The following is a 21,453-nucleotide window of genomic DNA, read 5'->3' as shown; positions in this document are numbered from 1 at the left end:
CCTAAAATGGTCGGCTTATTTTAGAATCGGCTAATTGGTAACACGCACTGACAAAAATGGTTTCGGATCGATTTAAATTGATTTTATTTCGATTTTAAATTGATCCAAATCGATTAACCATGTACAATTTAGGAACTAAAATCTATTTTAAATTGTTTGCAATTGATCTTTCTTGAAAATTTTGAATCGATTCAATTGTCTGAAAAATCGATTCAAATTGATTTAGATGGATTTTTTGACTCACTAAAATCGATCCGAATCTCACTTAAATCCATCTGAATCTTCCTAAAATCCATATAAATATATTTTGAAAGACCCCTGAGCAGATCCATTTAAGCGTCTAAAAATCTATTTTCAATCAATTTTTTAATTCACACGGCGAAGAAAAACATGAATTTTGGAAAATTAATTGAAATATTTTAATCTCGGTTTTTAATTAAAAACACACAGGCTAGATGTTTTAGAATTGAAGAAAATGGTCCACACAAAATCAGATTTTGAGCTCAAAAGTATGCAGTGAGCTTATAAAAAATATCATTGTAAATCATATAAGCAAAAAACCTATGTAAGAAGTCAAAAAAATGACCAGTATAGATCAGATTTTGAGCTCAAAGTATACAAGGAAATCATAAAATGCTTTCATTTAAAAACAATTAGTCTTTTTTTATGCTACCTACGCTACGGATGTAAAATTAACACGAATTGGCGATGAATAAATGCAACGCAAACTTGAAACTGATGATTTAATTGAAAAAAATCGATTTAAATCCGTTTTGATCCCCCTGAAAAAAAAAACAACTTACGAGCAAAAAAAATGGGTTTAAATTGATTTAAAATCGATTTGGATCAATTTTCTCAGCTGGGTTTTAAGAAAAATCCATTTAAATTGATTTAGGACTGATGCAAATCAATCTTAATCCTTTCCTTTTAATCTTCGTACTTTTCCCTACTAAAATTGATCTTAATCCATCTTTGTCAGTGCGGGAAATCCTCTACTGGAATGACCATGTTTTAGATCAGAGAGGAAACGGTGCATTTGACACAGTTTCTGTGGGCTCATACTAATGGCACTATGCTAAGTAGCCGAATGTTCACAGTAGTTATTCCCTGTCATCTGGACGTCCTCCTTTACCCGTTTGATACTGTGGTCTGCAAAATGAGCATCAGTTCCTACACTTACATCACAGAAGGTATGCATATGCACTTATCAGATTGAGTTTTGAGAAACTTCCGAAAATATCGGAAGTTCATCCATAAAAGTGATGAGACTCCATCACGCACAGTTTCGATTAGCTGTAATGTAAAAATAGTTTTTCAAAGCCGAATTTCAAATTTGGGGGAAGGAGGGGGTTAGGAGAGCAGAGACACAGAGACACAGATATAAATTGAGTTGACTTCTTAAATTTTTTTAAATGAAAATTTTCTAAAATTCACGCTAAATCTGATCTTTTGCAATTCCACTTTTGTTTTTTTTCAAGCTCAAATCATATGCTAAAGTAAGTCAAATTGCGCTCTCCAGTAACAGATGACCTGTAGCAGACGACCTTAATTTCTCAGGAAATTGACCCCCTACCCAAAAAATCGCCTTTGGTACTATTTGAAGACATCTAATTTTCGCTGACTGACTCGAAAAAATTGGCTAACTTTGAGGAGCACGCGCCGAAAAAGCAAAATTTCTTGGTCAAACTTTTTCAAAAAGTTCCGAAAAACGCCATTTTTGGCCTGATTTTTTCAAAAATTTGCCTTGGTCAAAATAATGTCATTGTTAGATACTTTTTGAAAGCTCTCCTCTCGAAAATCTTAGATCCACCCCTGGCGCTCGCCAATTAAAAAAGCGGAACTGACGCAAAAAAATTATTAAGAATTTTTAGTTTCGAAGGTGGATTTTAAATGTAAGATTTCTCAACGGAACAAAATTAAAAATATAGTGGCTAAGTTTCTTCTGTTTCCTTGCGTTAGTTAATATTTTTTTTTCGATTTTTTTCCCAATTAAATTTTGACTTGCGCGACGATCAGCGTTCGGTGAAAGCCATAGCAGATCGGGGTGTGTATATTTTCTCAACGCAAAAAGACCCAACCCAAGTTTTTGTGGTTCTTTTCTGTTATGCGGCCGAAAACTATCATAACGCTTAATGAGAAAATATGTTTAAGAACCAGTTTCAAATTTCTTTCGCCTTATTAATTTCATCCAATCAGAAGCAAGCATTATGATCCAAATTTGAAAAAAAAAAATAATAACAAAAAAGACCCGTTTGTGTAAATGTGTTGGCAAATTACGAGCCGTTTCGGTCTGCTAGTTTTTTTCTCTGCTATATGTATATATATGTTCATTCAAAGTAAAAGAATAGCTGCTGCTTGTGAGGGATGCCAAATATTTTCAATTTGTATTTTAATAAAAGAACTTCTAAACTTCGCTGTTTCTTTTGTCAACTTGGTCTTATTTCACGCCTTCTTGTTTTGCGGAGACTTTTTTAGAGCTCATAAACACAGATAGGATGAAAATAGCAATAAATCTCGACAAAAATTTCTAACATTTCCTGAAAACGATATTCTGATCAATTTTACATAAAATTGTACGCAAAACATAATTATTGCCAAATTTGGATTTACTTGATGTTCTGTTGTGATTCTTACCATTTGTTTTATTTCACTAATTACTTTAAATTATCTAACTGGTTAATCTTGATTTGACCTTGCTATCCTCATTCTCTCCGACGGAGAGAATGACCGCTCACTATTTTAATGTTTTAACTTAGAGATTAATTCACTTTTTAAACATATCTTATTTGTAACTAAGTAGAATTAACCGTAACAAAGGAACATTTTATCATGGCGCAGTCAAACAGCAACGAATCAAACGTGAGAGGTATACCTTCATTTTGGCAGAACCACACAGTGGACCCACCAATTCCTTGGGAAGAGTGGAGCGATCTATTCCAGCTAGCGTTAATCGCAAAAGAGAATATCGACATCGAAAATCTCTTGAATCCAACGGAACGATATCACCCACCTCCCCCAACATTGGAAAATCCGCCGGAAAACGAATCCGACGCTCAAAAAACATCACGCATCGAGAGGAATATCCAAGAACAAAAGAGATTCGATGATGAAGAAATGGCCTCAATAAAGTTAGAAACCAAGAAATTCAACGGTATGAGACTGGAAGAGGCGGACAAAAAACTAAGATCCATACTTTATCTAGCCCTTGGAAACGAAGGAAAGAAAATATTCGGCCAGAAGTTCACAAGAGTCAAAGTTCTACAAATTTCTTTCAAAGAATTTTGGGACAATTTGTCCACAGCTTTTGTGAGAAAAACAAACATAACCTTCGAAAGACACAAACTCTTAAACAGAAAACAGAGGGACAGAGAATCATTAGAACAATTCTGGGGGGCACTGGCTGAAATGGCAAAACGATGTAACATTCCCACAGGAGAAGACGAATGGATTAGAGATATTTTTTATTAATAACATGAAGAATTCAGATATCCAACGGAAACTTCTCACGGAAACCTTACCGCCATTAGAAGCCTTAAACGTAGCCCTGATTGATGAAAAAGGAATTACAAACCACATAAAGATGACGAGTACTTTTAAATCCAGCAGATATTCTTCCAACAAATCTTTTAATCACTTTAATGTAAAAAGAGAACCCACCCTAAACATCGAAAGAAACAACACATGTATGAAATGCGGCGGAAGTTTTACAAAAGGACATCTAGCGGTTTGCCCTGCTAAAGATACAACATGTACGACTTGTAAATATCGAGGACATTTTACTAGATTTTGTAAATCACGCCGTAAAAATGTAAATATTGTGGATAGCCAAATTGTAAATAATACGGATCATCATTATCCTTCGGAACAACCAGATGTACATATTGACCACGCTAATAGAGAATGCTGTGGAGTAATAAATGCATGGTCAGAGTCTGGACAAAGCGATAACGACGATTACTCAGTATTAAACGTAACAACTATCTACGATGATCAAGGAAAGGAGATGAAGAAACTACTAAATATCGGCTTAGGAAATGAAAACCAAGTAATTCTGAACATACAGGTGGATTCAGCAAGCCCTGTAAGCTTCCTTAAACAGAATGTGTTACACGAGTTGAGACTACGAGACCCCTACGTGAAAATATATCCAGTGGATAAAGCTACCAAGGAACTCTATTGTGGATTTACGAACAATGCAATAAATATCACTGGAAAAGTAATTGTCCCAATTTTCTCAAATGGATGGTCTCACAAGGAATGCCACTTCTTTCTAACTCAAGGTCATGAAAGAAACATCTTGGGAAACAATTTACCAAAAGTCGGAATCGAAGTTTCACAAAAACAATACGCAACACTCACCAACAAGAGAACTTGTAAGTTTATCAATTCCGTTACTTCACTTGACATAGATAATGAAATAGAAATGATTGGAAAAACCTTCAAACAACTATTCCTTCGGATTGGAAAAATAAAGAATCAAACAAAAATAACACATTTTCATGAACCATTAAAGCCAATTCAACTAAAAGGCAGGAGGGTCCCTTTACACTTACTAGACTCAGTAAAAACAGAATTATACAGGCTTAAATCCGAAGGACACATCAAAAAATTAGAAAACTGTGACAAGGACAGATTTATTAGTCCGATAGTTATTACTTGTAAAAAAGACAAATCGATAAAGCTAGCCCTTGATTCAAAATTCATCAACAAACAAATATACAAGAACAAATATCAGATGCCTAATATACACGAACTAGTTGATAACGTGGCGGCTCAAATTTCGGACAATTCCGCCGGAGAAGTATGGTTTACAAACCTAGACCTAAAGAACGCATATAGTCAACTCGCACTGGACAATTTTACTAGCAGCCAATGCAACTTTAGTCTAGTCGGCGGAGATATAACAGGCACTTATCAATTTTTAACGGGTTTTTACGGACTCGGCGATATGCCAAACGAGTTTCAGAGAGTCATGGACTCAACTTTGGGAAACATTCCTTTTACAAATTGCTACCTCGACGATATATTAGTCGCTTCCAAAGGAAGTTTTAACGATCACAAGAAAATCGTTTACAAAATTTTATCAACGTTAGACACTTACAATTTCGCAGTTAAATGGTCGAAGTGTAAATTCTTCCAAAAAGAAATTGAATGGCTCGGTTTTACAATATCGAAATCCGGAATCGCCCCATCGCAACCAAGGCAATCAAAGATATTCCAACCCCAAAGAATCTAAAAGAATTAAGATCATTCTTCGGGTCAACTAATCAGTACATTAAATTCGTACCAAATCTAGCATCCCTCGGAAGCCCGCTTAGACCTCTTTTAAACAAGAAGTCAATTTTCCTTTGGAATGAAGATCACTCAAAAGCTTTCGTCAAGATTAAATCTGAAATAGTAAATCTTACCGAAAACACTCATTTCGACGTAAAAAAGCCCATGAGAGTAAAAACAGATGCTTCACATAATGGATTAGGTGCATCCCTTGAACAACTTCATGAGAAAGTTTGGAAAACAGTGTCATTTGCTTCAAGATTTTTAAATCCGCACGAATCGAAATATTCAACAAACGAATTAGAGTTATTAGGAGTTGTATGGGCGGTTGAACATTACAAAAATTATCTCTATGGCTCCGAATTTGAAATTATCACCGACCACAAAGCTCTCCTTTCCGCTTTGTCACCAAATCACGGAAACAAAACATACCATAGCCGATTGACAAGATGGGTAGCTCGTCTCCTACCATTCAATTTTACTATCAAACACTTAGCGGGAAAAGATATGGGTTTTACAGACTTAATTTCAAGAACTCCTTCGGGTAAAGCAATTCCCTCATCACACTACGACGAAGAATTTGTAGTTGCTACTACCAAAAAAATATATAGTGCACTCAATCCTTCGGATAATGAAAATCCATTACGTAATTCAATTAATTCGATTTCGGAAAATTCCCATTACATGAAATTACGAAATCACGTAATAATCACAGCATTGAATTTCGTCAGCTCTTCCATTTCAATCTGCAATCAAAAACATTATAGAACAGAACTTTGTAATTCTAAATGTATTCCTTCGGATTTCTCAAACACTGATTTTACTAAAAGTATCCTATCAAATTCAGCCTTTATCTATTTTTTAATCCTTAACAGTAGCTTAATTAGTAATCCTTCGGATCTCAAACTTATAAATAGTGTAAATATGTCAAATAACCAAATTGTAGTAAATCCTTCCACTTTCAAGTTACCCGAAAGACCTTTGGATTTAAATACATTATTCAATGCAAAATTGGTCGCTTTATTAACGGAAGATGATGAATTATTAAACCCAATTGTTAAAGCTCTACAGAAAAAAGTAGATAACATCAATGCAAATTCCCGTTATCTTCACCAATTTTCGAAAGAACTCCATGAATCCGACGGACTATTATATATGGATGGAAAACTAGTTATTCCGTTTACACTTAGAAACGCCGTTTTAAAAACATTACATGAATCTCACCCTGGCCAATTCGGTATGAAATACTTGGCACAATACATTTGGTGGCCACACATATATCGACAAATTTACTTCCACGGGATTAATTGCACACAATGCACGCAAACCGGTAAGAACATAAAAAGCATTATTCCAACTTCACAAATTAGTGAACTTCCCACCTTATTTGAACCTAATGAGGAAATAAATCTTGATTTTGCCCGCCCACTAGATAACAACTGCGAAACAATAAATACATCTTATTGTGTATAGACCGTTTTTCAAAATTCCCTTCAGCAAAAATTATATCTTCAACGTCATCAAACACAGTAATCGAATTTCTTCAAGATTATTTTTATCTCCATGGGATTCCAAAATCTATTCGGGTCGACCACGCATCCTGCTTTACTAGTCAGGATTTTAAATTATTTTGCAATTCTCTTAATATCAAACTAATATTCTGTACAGTTGGGGACCATCGTTCTAACGGTCTTGTAGAAAAACTTTTTCATACTGTAAAAATCAAATTATTAGCAATGTCACTGGATCAACAAAAACCCACATTACAAACCGCCATTTCGAAAATCATTTGGAATCTACGATCTTCCTTCCAATCTAAAATTAAATGCTCACCGTTCGAAATACACTTTAATAGAAAACCGAACATGATCTGGAAGCAATTGGCATCTAATAATTTATCCGGTGGATTTTTAGACAAAGGGAAGTCGATCTTAAGCAGAGAAAGGGCCCTCGACTGGAACGCTGACGATCGGGTAGAGGACGGATACAAAGACTCCCTCATACCGAATAAGAACCAGTCACCATTGGAGAAAGGCTATGATTCAGATCTTCCCACTACTTCAAAACCTCAATCAGCCCGAGTGTCCTTAAACAGTCCGTTTAAAGGTAAATTACTACGGAAAACTAACAGAAGTATAAACGGAAATCCCTTCTATAAACAACTAGGTCAGAAAATAATAAACTCAACAAAATCCACGGTTGAATTATCCGACGGAAAAATTATTAGAAAATCGGACATCGCCATTCCAAAGTCTAAATCTTCTACAATTCGTTCATTCAAAGGAAATATCTCCTTTCCTTTTTTCTCTAACGGTGATTTACAAGTAGGTCCAAGAAAGTCATACAAATCGAAGAAACAACAGACGCGGAAACCAGACACTAAGTCAGGAAGACAAACAGTGTCGCTCACCCCGGCCACCACCAGATCTAGAGGAACGAACAAGCCTTCAAAATCCAACAAATCGAAGAAGAACCAAAATAAAGCCTCGACGTCGAATACTGGATACCTAGCAGGTGACGAATCAATGTTTATTCCGTCGGATACGTCGGACATTAGCGATTGGGAATGGATTGCGGGAGGTTTCCCATGTAGAGAAATGATAAGAAAACGCTTCATTTCAGATAACGACAATTTTAAAAAAGAACCTACCTCATCATTAGACCCTAAAACATATCAAACTAATATAAAACCTGAGATTTTAGACGAACAATCTCAACCCTCGGACACAGCGGAATGCCCAATTAGTATAAAACCAGCACTTCAAACTACCTCACATCCACCTGACGAACCTTCTACGGCTACGACAACGGAGCCGCCAAACATTCCTTCGGATTGGACAAAACCATTGGTGGGAGAGAAACCGGTCGATTTCCCAGTTTTCGAAATAGAGGACTCCTCAGACGAAATTGGAACCAGCGAGGATAGACATCCTAAGGAAACTAATACCACCGGTAACGAACTTATTTTAAGACGTTCAAGCCGAAATGTTGGCCCCCCTAAATTCTATGGTAAGCGATATTTCATAGATATTCTAGATGAGCGAGAAAACCAACCAGGCTCCGCTATTAATCCTATATCTCTGGACGTGGATGACAGCTCGAGCTCCCCCACACAAACTTTCAGAGAGAATCCCTTGGATAATCAGATCAACATTTGCAACACACTACCGGAAGACAGTACACCGGACCTAGCTTACACCCAATCTCCTGATCGATTCTCCATCGCCTCTACTGACGATTCTCTGAGAGATGCCGTGAACTGTTTTGAAAATTACATCGACTTAGATAGTGAAATTTTCAACGCCGAGCTGGAAAAATTTATGGAAGGGGACAGCTAAACTCAATCAAATTTTAAAACTCACATTTAGTCATTTATAATCTGTACTAGTATTTTGTCTAAAGCGCAATTAGTGCTTACTTAGCTGTAACTACGGATTACAATCCGCCGGATTTAGCAAATTTATTATCCTCTATAATTTAGTTATTCCTTTGGAGCATCAAAATGACATTTGTTATACTGTGCAGTATTTAAAATTTCATTTTGTCGGACTTCTCGAGAGGGAGAAAAAGGGATTGATAACATGTTAGGTATCATGGCGCTTAGTAACTTAAAATTTTTCCCACTAAGGGGAATGTTGTGATTCTTACCATTTGTTTTATTTCACTAATTACTTTAAAGTATCTTAACTGGTTAATCTTGATTTGACCTTGCTATCTTCATTCTCTCCGACGGAGAGAATGACCGCTCACTGTTTTAATGTTTTAACTTAGAGATTAATTCACTTTTTAAACATATCTTATTTGTAACTAAGTAGAATTAACCGTAACAAAGGAACATTTTATCATGTTCTAAGAGAACACTGAGGAATAAACAGAAATAAAGAACTGAGAAGTGATAGCACTGTCCTAACTTCACCTAAAAATGACAAATTTTTTTGAGTTTTTTGAGATTTTTATCAGACAAAATTTAACTGACCCTCTTATCCACGATGAATTTTTTCAAGGCCATATGGCTAATTTGGCCCGTGTGGGATACTTACTTTGCGATATGAAGAAAATGAAAGGGACCAGGTTACCTTTCTCAATAAATTTTGGATAGATTATTTATTCGCTATGATAACACGACTGATCTCGTAACAGGGCAAAGCTCTCGTATCAGGACTAAATTTTCAGTTAGTTATCTTTAGTTTCAATTAATTCTATACCTTCACAAAATTGTATGATAACACTACTGTAAGCATTTTTTCATATATGAAAATTGCAAAAGCATTTTCCATAAATCAGAAATGTCAAATTTTAATTTTTTGCTAACAAAAACTTTGCGTTTCGACCGAAAACAGAATAACCAAGGAGGTTATAACCCAATAAACACAATAGGCTGAGGATAAAAAATTTCACAGATACTCGTCTTCAAGTAGTAATTATAGATAATTAAATGAGATAATTTTTCATATTTCACCCAGAAATATCAAAAAAACTTCATAATTTTTCTTAATTGTTTTCGACAAATTGAAATAAATCTTACAAAGTTAAAGCAGTCAACAAATTAAGTTTTGATTTGCGCGAAACCCTTAGTTAGTTTTTGTTTGTATCAAAAGCTCAGCCGGGCCTACTTTATAAATAAAGTAACACATTTTTGCGAGCTAAACTTTTTCGAAATTTGGATCTTTCTATTTTTTTAGTTAAAAAGGGCTTGTCATCTGATTTTCATTTATAATATACTTTTCTCGTTTTTTGTTCGTGTCAAACCGGGCTCTTTCCAGATTATGCAGAATTTTGAACCCTTGCTAAACAAAACTTTTTGGCAAATTTGGAAGGATTGGTAAAACTAGTCGAATTATCACGTGTGCGTCGATTCATTACCATCCCCTTTAATCTTTTGTGATCAAGTTTGGCGCTCATTTCAATGACGGTTTTGTATAAATGTTTTAGTTTTTAATTTCATTCAGAGCGTTTTGCCGTGCGGCCACATATAAACCGAGAATGACCCTTACCGTCCTTCATGTTTCGAGCCATTTGCCATGTGAAAAGCCTGGGTGCACAGTTATCGGTGACTTGTGGGATCTTTTTTGAATTAAGGTCCTTTGTCTTAATGCTGGTCTTAATGCATATTATGAATCAAGATATGTCACAACAAAAACCAGAATGGAAATCTTCTGCAACTCAGCCCTGGATATTTTTTACTGATTATTACGCTCAGTATTCCCTACTTCAACTAGGGCAAGGTTGACAGCTTTCAAACCAAAAATTTTACAAAAAAGTGATTGCTCATTCAAACTCCGGGGTTTTTGGCATAAGCATTTGGATATTTCTATTTTTTTTTGCAACAGGGTGTTTTGCAGCAAGTTAAAAAGTGCTTGTCATCTGATTTTCATGTACAATATACTTTTCTCGTTTTGTGTTCGTGTCAAACCGGGCTCTTGCCAGATTATGCAGACTTTTGAACCCATGCTAAACAAAATGTTTTTGGCAAATTTGGAAGGATTGGTAAAACTAGTCGAATTATCACGTGTGCGTCGATTCATTACCATCCCCTTTAATCTTTTGTGATCAAGTTTGGCGCTCATTTCAATGACGGTTTTGTATAAAATGTTTTAGTTTTTAATTTCATTCAGAGCGTTTTGCCGTGCGGCCACATATAAACCGAGAATGACCCTTACCGTCCTTCATGTTTCGAGCCATTTGCCATGTGAAAAGCCTGGGTGCACAGTTATCGGTGACTTGTGGGATCTTTTTTGAATTAGGGTCCTTCGTCTTAATGCTGGTCTTAATGCATATTATGAATCAAGATAGGTCACAACAAAAACCAGAATGGAAATCTTCTGCAACTCAGCCCTGGATATTTTTTTACTGATTATTACACTCAGTATTCCCTATTTCAACCAGGGCAAGGTTGACAGCTTTCAAACCAAAAATTTAGCAAAAAAAGTGATTGCTTTTTCAATTTCCGGGGTTTATGGCATAAGCATTTGGATATTTCTAATTTTTTTGCAACAGTGTGTTTTGCACCAAGTTAAAAAGTGCTTGTCATCTGATTTTCATGTATAATCTATTTTCTCGTTTTTTGTTCATGTCGAACCGGGCTCTTGCAAGATTATGCAGATTTTTGAACCCTTGCTAAACAAAATTTTTTGACAAATTTGGAAGGATTGGTAAAACTAGTCGAACTATCACGGGTAGCGTCGATTGATTACCATCCCCTTCAATCTTTTGTGATCAAGTTTAGCTCTCATTTCAAGTTTGTCTTTTCCTTATCTACAAGGGTATCCAAAAACCATTTTCGATTCTCGCTCTGAGACGTCTGAAAACCTGTTTAATCCAGTCTTATGGCGCTCTCTCAAGTGACGGTTTTGTATAAAATGTTTTAGTTTTTAATTTCATTCAGAGCGTTTTGCCGTGCGGCCACATGTAAACCGAGAATGACCCTTACCGTCCTTCATGTTTCGAGCCATTTGCCATGTGAAAAGCTTGGGTGCACAGTTATCGGTGACTTGTGGGATCGTTTTTGAATTAGGGTCCTTCGTCTTAATGCTGGTCTTAATGCATATTATGAATCAAGATAGGTCACAACAAAAACCAGAATGAAAATCTTCTGCAGCTCAGCCCTGGATATTTTTTACTGATTATTACGCTCAGTAGTCCCTACTTCAACCAGGGCAAGGTTGACAGATTTCAAACCCAAAAATTTACCCTAAAGTGGTTGCATTTTCAAACCCCGGGGTTATGGCGTAAGCAACGCATAAGCCCACCCGGGGTTTATGGCAATTGTGACATTTGAGTGAAAATCTTATCATAAAGATAAGTTGAGTCTGAACGAGAGCGCTTATATGAGAGAATTATTCCTCGATTTTATTGCTCTTTTATATAATAGTTGATTTATAATTCGGGTGGTTTATCCACCACCTTAAAACAATAGGAAGATTGAATCCCGCCGTGCGAAATTTCTATAATATTCGTGCAAAATTCCGGGTCCAAAAAAGATTAAAAAACTAGATAAAGAACTATCGAAAGAAATCTTGAATTCAATGTGCTCTTTTTCCTATCCCCAATATTGCTCTCCCAACACTTAATTTTTGATAGTTACACCGGATGTTTGCTAAGACCATGCAAGTAAACCAAGTTTTCTCCAAATAGACAATTGAGACTTTGACGTTCTGTTGCCAATTGCTACAGCAATCTTGCAGCGCGGGGAAAAAGCTTTTCTTGATAGCCTGGAACGAGGGGTGGTTTCAGAGGAGTAGAACAGAGAAGCTATTCCTCGCTCTCAGGAGTTTGAACCTCTGTCCATTAATTACCACATCAATTTTTGGCAGATAAATCGTGAGAGGTTTCCAAATGCGCGTCTTTTTTAGCGCTATTCAATAGTAAATTTGAGGATGAACCCGCCAAAAAAAAACGCAGTTCCTTAGACAACACTTTCCAAGCAATGCCCAGAAAAGTGCAGCTTCGGCTTGTTAACAAATTTTTACCAGCTGTCGGTTTATTCAAGGATTATCATTGATATGAGCAATGTGTTGTGTACAAATAAAAATTGAGACAAAATTCTAGCAAGTAAATATAAAAATTTTGTTTTAGTTTTAAAGTTTTTTTTGCATACCGGCATCAGTTTCACAACTTGTAAAAATTTGGTCACTGTTAGTTTTATTGGCCTAGAATTGTTTGCTGTGTTTGAAATTTTTGCAATTTCTGTGAGATTTTTGAAAATTCAATTCTGATTGGCTGAAAATAACTGGAAAAAATTACCCATTATGAAGAACGCCACCAGTATTTGGGATATTGTTTGATTGCATAAAATCTGACTCAAAACAGCTACACGTTACTTTGCCACCAATTTTGCAGACAGATTGAACAAAAGGAAGAAATCATTTTTGTGCCTTTAATCAACTTTATTTTTCAAGGAACACAGTGCCAAAAATCTACAGTGAATCCAATGAAAATAGTAGAGACAGTTATGTCGATTGTGTTGATGTTGTTTTCATGAAATATTCAAATACTGCTTGCGCTAAACTTTTGATTATTCGCAGTTTGATTTTTGATAGATAAAGTGAAGATTTAATCATTTTCATTTGCTGCAAGGCGTGCTCTTCAATTACGACAGCAAACAGCGCACCAAAAATGTGATAAAATATACGCTCAAAAAATGAAAGTAGTTTTCATGTTATCCAGCACATATTAATTACTGCGTGAACCAATTTTCTCAGATTGGAATAACTGTTTTTTCTAAAAAGGCCAATGATAAAAAACTTTCTGAAAATTTTCTGAAAAATTTCTGATTTTTCTTTTTGTATAATAAGTGTATTTAAGACAATTTTAGGTGTTTGACGCTTTTTCCGTTGACTATTGGCTATGTTTTAACCTTTCTGAAGATTGTTTGCAAAAATATTTAAAAGTAACTTTAAATAAATGTAAGATAAAAAGCCGAAGTTATCCATATTTTTTAATAGTACATCCTACAGAGAAACGAAAGATCTCGAAAAGCCGCAGCAATAAATTTCATGCTTCAGATATATCAAACTTTAGTTTCGGCCTGACCCCAAAACAAGACATTTTTCACGCAAATACACCAAAATACACCAAAAGTTCATAAACTGATTCGCTGTTTTCAGAAGTTTTTTGTTTTTGTCGTTGTTGCACAATTTTGCTGATTTTTTCAAAGAACTAAATTTCATGGCAAACTCCAAAAACTGGGGTAAAATAGTAGTGGCGTAATAAGAGCATTAAACAATTTCTTTCAATTTTTCGCGGACTTATTGTGCTATTTGGTCATTATGTCCATTATAAGTTTATAACTCTCCCAGTTCACACTGAAAACAATTAAAATAAAAAAGTGTGCCCGATCGCTTTTCCAACGAATATCGCCGTGAGCTGAATTTCATATAACCTTTTAAACAACCATGTAAATAATCAAAGGAATCAAATTATATTTTGGGTGTTTTTACCTAATGCAGTTTTCGTTACAAAATAGATTGATTTCACGATTTTTGGCTGCGCTTTGGGAAATTTCCAGTCGTTATTACGGTTCTTTTCCAGTTCCCCCTTTTCTGAAATTCATATGGAAATCAATTTAAAATGATTTTTCTCAAAATAAACTGCATTAAAACAAGTCAGCGTGAACAAGTGAAAAATTTTCTACAATAATTTTTACATGCAAAATGCCGTGTGAACAATTTTTAAACAGCTTAAGTTTGTAATTTTCCGAGGGGGGTGGGAAACTGGAAAAGAGCCGTTATTACATATTGGAAGAAACGTCGTTCTTTTCTGAGTTTGATAAGGTCATGAAACCTTGTTCATGATCTGTTCGTGGTCTTTGGTCATATTTGCTGGCTTTGCTTTGCAAAAAAAAAGTGTTTTTATGCGTTCATCGATCATACGTTTTTTTTTTAATAAATAAAATCATGATAGTCGGTGTGTTCATTGGAATGAGCTTAGTTTAACTAGTCATTCATTCTAACTAGGCTAACCCTCAGTGTGACATCTTTCTTTTTGCTAAAAAAATGAGATTTAACAAAAATAAAAAGGCATGTGCCTATGTTTGGGTTTATTTCAAGCCAACTTCATGATTCCGAACTTCAAAAAAATGAATGAATAATTTTTGGCTGTGTTTTTTATCAGAGTGGTTTTAGTTTTTACTAGTCATTTTTGAACGGATTTTTCTTATCGACAAGAAATATTGCTTAAATGTCGTTTCTGAGCTTAAATTTAATAGTATTTTTTGTTTGTGATAATTTTTGATAAATAATGATGGTTTGAAAATAACCAATTTGGCCAATTTTTGATAGTTAACGGCCAGTATATTTGATGCTTTTAACTTTCAATTGCAATGAGGCGAGCTTTTAGGTTTTATTAAAACTTTATTGGGTGCTAAAAACATTGACTTGCACTTTGCATGATTGTGGGGGACTGCACAAGAATTTTTTATAGGTAAAAAAAATCCACAGCAAAAATCAGATTGAAGATTTTCTGCAAGTCAACCCTGGATATTGTACCCAAGATTTAACAATTCAGTCTAATCTACTTTGGCTCTTTTCCAGTTCCCCACCTTTCAAACTCAATCTTAAAAATATTATTCAACGTTGTCATAATCTAACGAAGTTTTTCGTTATAAATCGACAATTGTGAACAGATTTGTTCCTTATACTTTACAGCAAACATCACGCATTTAGCCTTAATAACACGTAAAACGACCATAAAACTCGGTATTTGGAAAGGGGCAAACTGGAAAAGAGCCTCTACTTTAACTCAGCATTCATGTTGCTAACAATACATTTATCTAGAATGAAATTTTTATCATTTAGGGCTTCCCGATATGAAGTCACAGAAAGAATCAGTACATCCAGAAAAATACTCCAGTAATATATTAGAAAAAAATCTGTTTTGTATCAGATTCTGGCAAGTGGCAACTTATCTCTAATCGGAGATAAATCAGAGAAAAATCCGCAGTACTGTAACTGTATTAAATCAGTACTGTTTTAGTTTTGTTTTTTTATTCTGCTATTTTTTGATATTTTCAGCAGTGGGGGGATGCATCCATTTAAAAAAATGTTGTTTCTTTTTTCATATTTTTAACCAAAAGTTGCCGTGTTTCCAGGGTAACTCAAATCAACAAGCCTTTCAGTTGCCAACGCCAACACCTTTATTTATTTTTTTGCAAAAAAATATGCGTTTCTAGGTTGTTTTCAGCTAATTTTTAGCTGTGGGGATGCATGAATTTTCAAAAAAAATTTTTTTCCATATTTTAACCAAAAATTGCCATGTTTCCAGGTAAATTCAGTTGCTAAAGCCTTTCAATTACCAACGCTGACACATTTCTATTTTATCGCAAATAACTGCGTTTTTAGGTTGGTTTTAACTTATTATCAGCTGCAAGGGTTGCATCAATTTTTAAAAAAAAATGTTTTTTTTTTCTATTTTTATCAAAAATTGCCTTGTTTTAGCTAATCAAGCCTCCTAACTACTAACGCTAACCAATTCCTAGTTTTTGAAAAATAGCGTTCTTAGGTTGTTTTTAGTGCAATTATTATACTTTAGGCTTTTTTAATGAATTTTTCTCTTTTGTAGCGACACGTAATAAAACTTCGAAATCAAATCGAAATTTCAAACAAAAGTTTTCAGTCATGTTTCAGAATAAAAACAGATTAAAACAGTATTGTAACAGTAGTGTTACAGCTATAGAACAATATCGGCATTTTTTTTTTCCTGTTCAATCTCTTGGTCAGGTGAAAATCAGAGTAAAAAACTGGTGTTACTTTGATACAGGAATGAATTTTGTTTTACAACTGTTGTTTTACTTGAATAGTACTGATAACTTCTGTGACTTCAACCCGGGTTCTCTTTAATTTTTTATTACTAGTTATTCGTTTTTAGGGGATTCGTTATTAAATACAAAGTTTTCATATGCTTAATCATTGAATAGTTCTCAGAGAGTGTTATTTGATTTATAATTTGGATGCTTTATTTACCACCTCTAAGTGAATAGAGGGCTGTCTTTCTATATTACGCCACACCGTACAAGTTTTTTTATATTATAGTCAGGCGAACTTTTCCGGCCTCCAATAGATATATTGAATTAGATCAAAAACTATCGAAAGCAATCTTGAATTCAATATGCTCCCTTAATCCTCTCGCCAATTTTTCTCTTCCAACCTTAAGTTTTTGATAGTGAAAACAGACGTTGCTACGACTATGCGTGAAAAAAAAACTCGAAGAGACCTTGCCGCTCTGTTGCTAAGTTGAACGATCTAGCGGCGTGACGAGAATTTTTTAACGAAATATCTGATTAGGGATGGTTTCAGAGACAGAGGACGAATGAACGCCCCCTCCCATTCAGGGATTTCAGCCTCTGACTATTGAAAGGTTGCTATCTTTGGTAATATTTTACCACATCACTTTTTGGTGGCTGAACCGTAAAATCTTTCCAAATCGTCATTGCGCTGCTGCATACTAACTTTTAGTAGAGCGCCCAAGAAAAACGCAATTTTCAAAAATTCACCAGTGCTACAGAAAGTTCGGGCTAATTTGGAGTACTACTTGCTCTTTACTAGTTTCCCAACCCCTTGTAAAATACAAGATGAAGTAGTTTAAAACTTGTACATACGGCAATTTGCATCGCGAAAAATAGGTTTTGAAGAAATGTGTTCAATTGTTCACGCAGTTTTCTTGAAAATATTAACAACAAAAATGATTTTAAATAGGCTTCGTTAATTGGTCTTGGAAAAAATTAAAGAAGGGGAACTGAAAAAGAACCAAACTACTTTACAATTCTCCTGTGCATCAACCTAAAAAATAATGATATATTTATATATATTCTACGCGATTTTTTGCTAAGATTTATTTGAAATATTCATATGCCATTAGTTTTCATGAAATGGTAGGGTTTGAATTTTGATCAATTTTGGTTAAACTGGATTTTTAAGGCAAAGTATTTTTAGCGGGGGCAAAATAATAGCGGTTAGTCAAAATCATTTACCAGATTAAACCGCAGATAAGTCTAAACCCCCACCTCACATACGCATCACACTTAGTGGAGTAACGAGTGATTTTACAAAGTAAAATTTGGAGTCCAAATATGTGGCTCTTTTTCCTTCCCCCCCCCACCTGCAAATTTTTACATGTAAATTTTGTGACTACATTGTCCGATTGCTATGAAAATTTACATACAGACTAATAAGGCCACGACAAACATATTTGGTCCTCATACTCAACCTCGTAAAACCACTCGTTACACTAATATATTGAAGGTCGTGTGAGGTGGGGGGAAAAGGAAAACGAGCCAAATATGTTTGCCAAGGCCTACTTAGTCTTCATGCCAATATTTGTAACAATCGGACAATGTAAACAGTAAATCTTGCAGGTGGGGTGAAAGGAAAAAAAACTAAAAGTTTTCATCCATTTTTTTCTTGGAAGCTTTTTGCTATTAGGCTATTACGTCTTTTAAAAACTTATAACCCTTCCAGTTTGCATAAAGAAGACTAACCGAAAAATTGCGCCAGAATTCTGCTCAGAGAAAAATTCTCGTGAGTCAATTGTGAACAATTCCGCAAAACTTTGGCGTGCAAGTTCGGGTTGGCAAAATGAACCACCCAGGTTACCAAGACAATTACAGTTTCACTGTTAAGAACGAAATCACGAATTTTACCGTTAGTTGATAAGACAGAAACAATTGAAGAAATACGCGCAGACGCATTTGAGAAAATAAAACAAGAAACAGTCAACTTAACGGAAAATACTCACTTCGACGTTAAACTCAATACTGGAGTAAAAACGGACGCTTGACATAACGGCGTCGATGCATCTCTTGAACATCCCATTGAGCTGATTGGAACACCGTTTCATTCGCCTCAAGATTTTTAAATCCTCGCGAGGCTAAACATTGTACAAATGGGTTAGATTTCTTAAGGGTTGTATGAGCAATCGAACATTACAAAAACTACTTTTATGGTTCAAATTCAGAAATTATTACCGAGATAGGTTTTGTTTTTGGCCTTTCCACCAGCATATGGGAAAGAAAATCTATCATAGCAGATTAAAAAGACGAGTTGATTGTCTGTTGCCCTTTAAATTTACAATGAAATTTTTGGCAGGAAAAGAAATGAGATTCACTGACTCAATTTCAAGAATTCCATCTGGAATAGTCATAAAATCATTTATCCAAAGGATACTGTTAAATTATACTGCAACGCTATTGGTTCAAGTTTGGAAACCTGCAAAACGCAAGTTACGTAACAATCTAAAAGTTTCGATCCTAAACTTTATTTTCTTGTCTCCTCTAGTTTGTAACCTGAGCCACAATCAAACTGAACATTGTATTCCTTCGGATTTATCAAAAATTGACCATTCAAACTTTTTATTTTTTTTCCGGATTTTTATACTTCTTATTTCTTAATCGTAGTTTAATTTATTCTCCCTCGGTGTTGAAATTGTAAATAAAGTAAATATGGCAAGTAGCTAATCAATGTAACTCCGGTATTCCAATTTCTGTCCAGTTTCTACTTATTTCTGAACACGAATAACTTAAAAATATCTACCGCGAAAATTTCAAGTTGACCGAATGACCACTGGACTTAAACACCCTCTTCAATGTTAAACTCATAGCCCTACTTACGAAAAAAGAGCCTATGTTAAGCTTCAGTGTGAAGGCATTTCAAAAAGGAGGAGAGACAATTGTGTCGAAAATTGGCTTATATGTCAATCAGTTAACCGGGACTTTCACGAATCCGGCTCAAACTCGTCATTTGCGCCACCCTTAGAAATCCTGTCATAAAGATTTTCCGCAATGCACACCCTGGCCATCTCAGAACGAAATATCTGGCACAATATATCTGGTGGCCATTCATTAACTGTCAAATTCATTTTTGTGGTGTCAATTGTTCAAAATGGTTAAAAATCCAAAAAGTTTGATCACAAACTCCACCATTAGCGAACAACCCCACTTAATAGAACAAAAAAAAATCCGGCTTTTTTATTCAAAAGAGGAGACAAAAAACAAATTCTATTATACATTATAGATACTCAAAGTTTTATTCGGCTAAAGTTTCTTAAACCACTTTCTCAAGCAGATTTTTTGATTTTTTTATAGGTTATGATTACTTGCACAGCACTTCTTATTGTTTTCTTGTGAATCAATTTTTTTGCTTTACCAGCAGAGACTTTAAATTATTTTACGATTCTAAAAACTTTTAATGATATTTTGTACACTAGGCGACCACCGCTCCAACGGATTAGATGAAAAACTTACTGCAAAAAAATGATTTATAAGCAATGGCACATGAAAACCGAAAACACAATTTACAAAACGCACTATCTAAGGTTTTTTATGGAATTGAGATCATCAGTCCAATCTAAAGTTAATTGCTTCTCTTTCGAAATATTTCACGATAGAAAACCGAACACCATTTGAAAAAAAATTGCGTCCAGTAAACCATCCATTGGAATTTTGGACAAAGGTAAATCAGTCCTATGATGGTAGAAGCACTCAATTGGAATGCCGACTATCAAAATATGATTTTGGGCTGGCTACTTCCGATAATAAAAATAGGATAAGGACCTCACATTTTTCACGCAAGCCAACAACAAGACAACCTCAACGCACAAAGAAAACCACAGACTTCATTTCTAGATCGATTTCAAATTTTTATTTTTAGTCCGTCGAGTTGATACTATTCATACAACTACCATAAACTCGTTTAACTTCTTCATAAATTAATCAAATTTTTCACGTTTTTAGTGCTCATCTCAGTACAAAAAGAACTTACTATAGTTAACGTCAAAAAAACCATTTTTCTTTCTCGGCGGAGAGACAAACGAGCAGTTACTTTGATAAAAGTATGATTCTGAAATAAGTTTTTTCATGTTTCGAGGAATGTTCTGGTTTATTTAATTTTTTTTCTCATAATAATTTGTCACTCATTCATCACAAATAGAAAAAAAAATAGTGGTGTCTTATAGGTTTGTTAATGTGAAGAAAATTTTTCGTGATCTATTGGTTATGTTTGCTTACAATAGCTGACATTGATACGCGAAAAAGAGGTTTTCAATATGTTCATCGATCATACGGTTGTTTTGCAACACAGAATTCCATTTTTACAGACATCTAGGACTCAGTGTTACAATTTAGATGAGTTGAGTTTTGATCAAACCTTTTGAAGGAATATAACACCTACTTCTTGCTAAACCAAATTAAAACTATGATAAAAAGTGTGCAAAAAACTAAATTTAGATTTTTCTGAAGCCAATTTTATGATTCCGATCTTTAAAGAATTTGACAGAAGTTTTCTGCATTGTGTTTTTCTTTATCTGAGTTCTTTCAATTTTTTGTCGCTATTTTACGCAAAAATTGTTTTATCAATCAAAGATGTTGTGGTTCATATAATATAATTAACTGTGATCGTTTTTTTGATAAATCATGATGATTTGAAAACTGCTTACTCGGCCATTTTCAGACAAATAACGCACAATTTTTTGGTGGCTGTAACGTTCATTTGGAATAAAGCGAGCTTCTATGTTTTTTCTAAACCTTCATTGGACTCTGAAAATGTCCACTTAATTTTTACCTAGATTTTTTGAGGAGTTTACTAAAACGCCAAAAAAAACTTCATTCTGTCATGAAATCTCTTCCATTTTTGGAATCAAAAACCACTATTTCATTTTAAAAAATCGGGAAATCGACCCACTAAATCTCTT

The 21,453-nt window shown here is 34.7% G+C and overlaps 3 protein-coding genes across 3 annotated transcripts in view; 2 read left to right on the top strand and 1 right to left on the bottom strand.

The window, feature by feature from the left end:
• LOC134854647 (uncharacterized) overlaps positions 1-21,453 on the top strand; it is a 350,978-nt gene that overhangs the window by 28,397 nt on the left and 301,128 nt on the right. The window lies entirely within an intron of this gene.
• Positions 1-21,453, bottom strand: part of LOC134854648 (transmembrane protein 208-like) — a 412,118-nt gene that overhangs the window by 211,129 nt on the left and 179,536 nt on the right. The gene's annotated exons all lie outside the window — the stretch shown is intronic.
• The window catches only part of LOC134853982 (gamma-aminobutyric acid receptor subunit pi-like), a 57,661-nt gene that overhangs the window by 21,235 nt on the left and 14,973 nt on the right, over positions 1-21,453 (top strand). The window contains exon 4 of the mRNA XM_063870017.1: positions 1,016-1,190. Coding sequence (XP_063726087.1) covers positions 1,016-1,190 — 175 coding nt within the window. The remainder of the gene's footprint in view (positions 1-1,015; positions 1,191-21,453) is intronic.

The sequence above is a fragment of the Symsagittifera roscoffensis genome, chromosome 9, assembly GCF_963678635.1.
Source record: "Symsagittifera roscoffensis chromosome 9, txSymRosc1.1, whole genome shotgun sequence".
NCBI lineage: Eukaryota > Metazoa > Xenacoelomorpha > Acoela > Convolutidae > Symsagittifera > Symsagittifera roscoffensis.
This window is presented reverse-complemented; position numbering and strand designations above follow the sequence as displayed.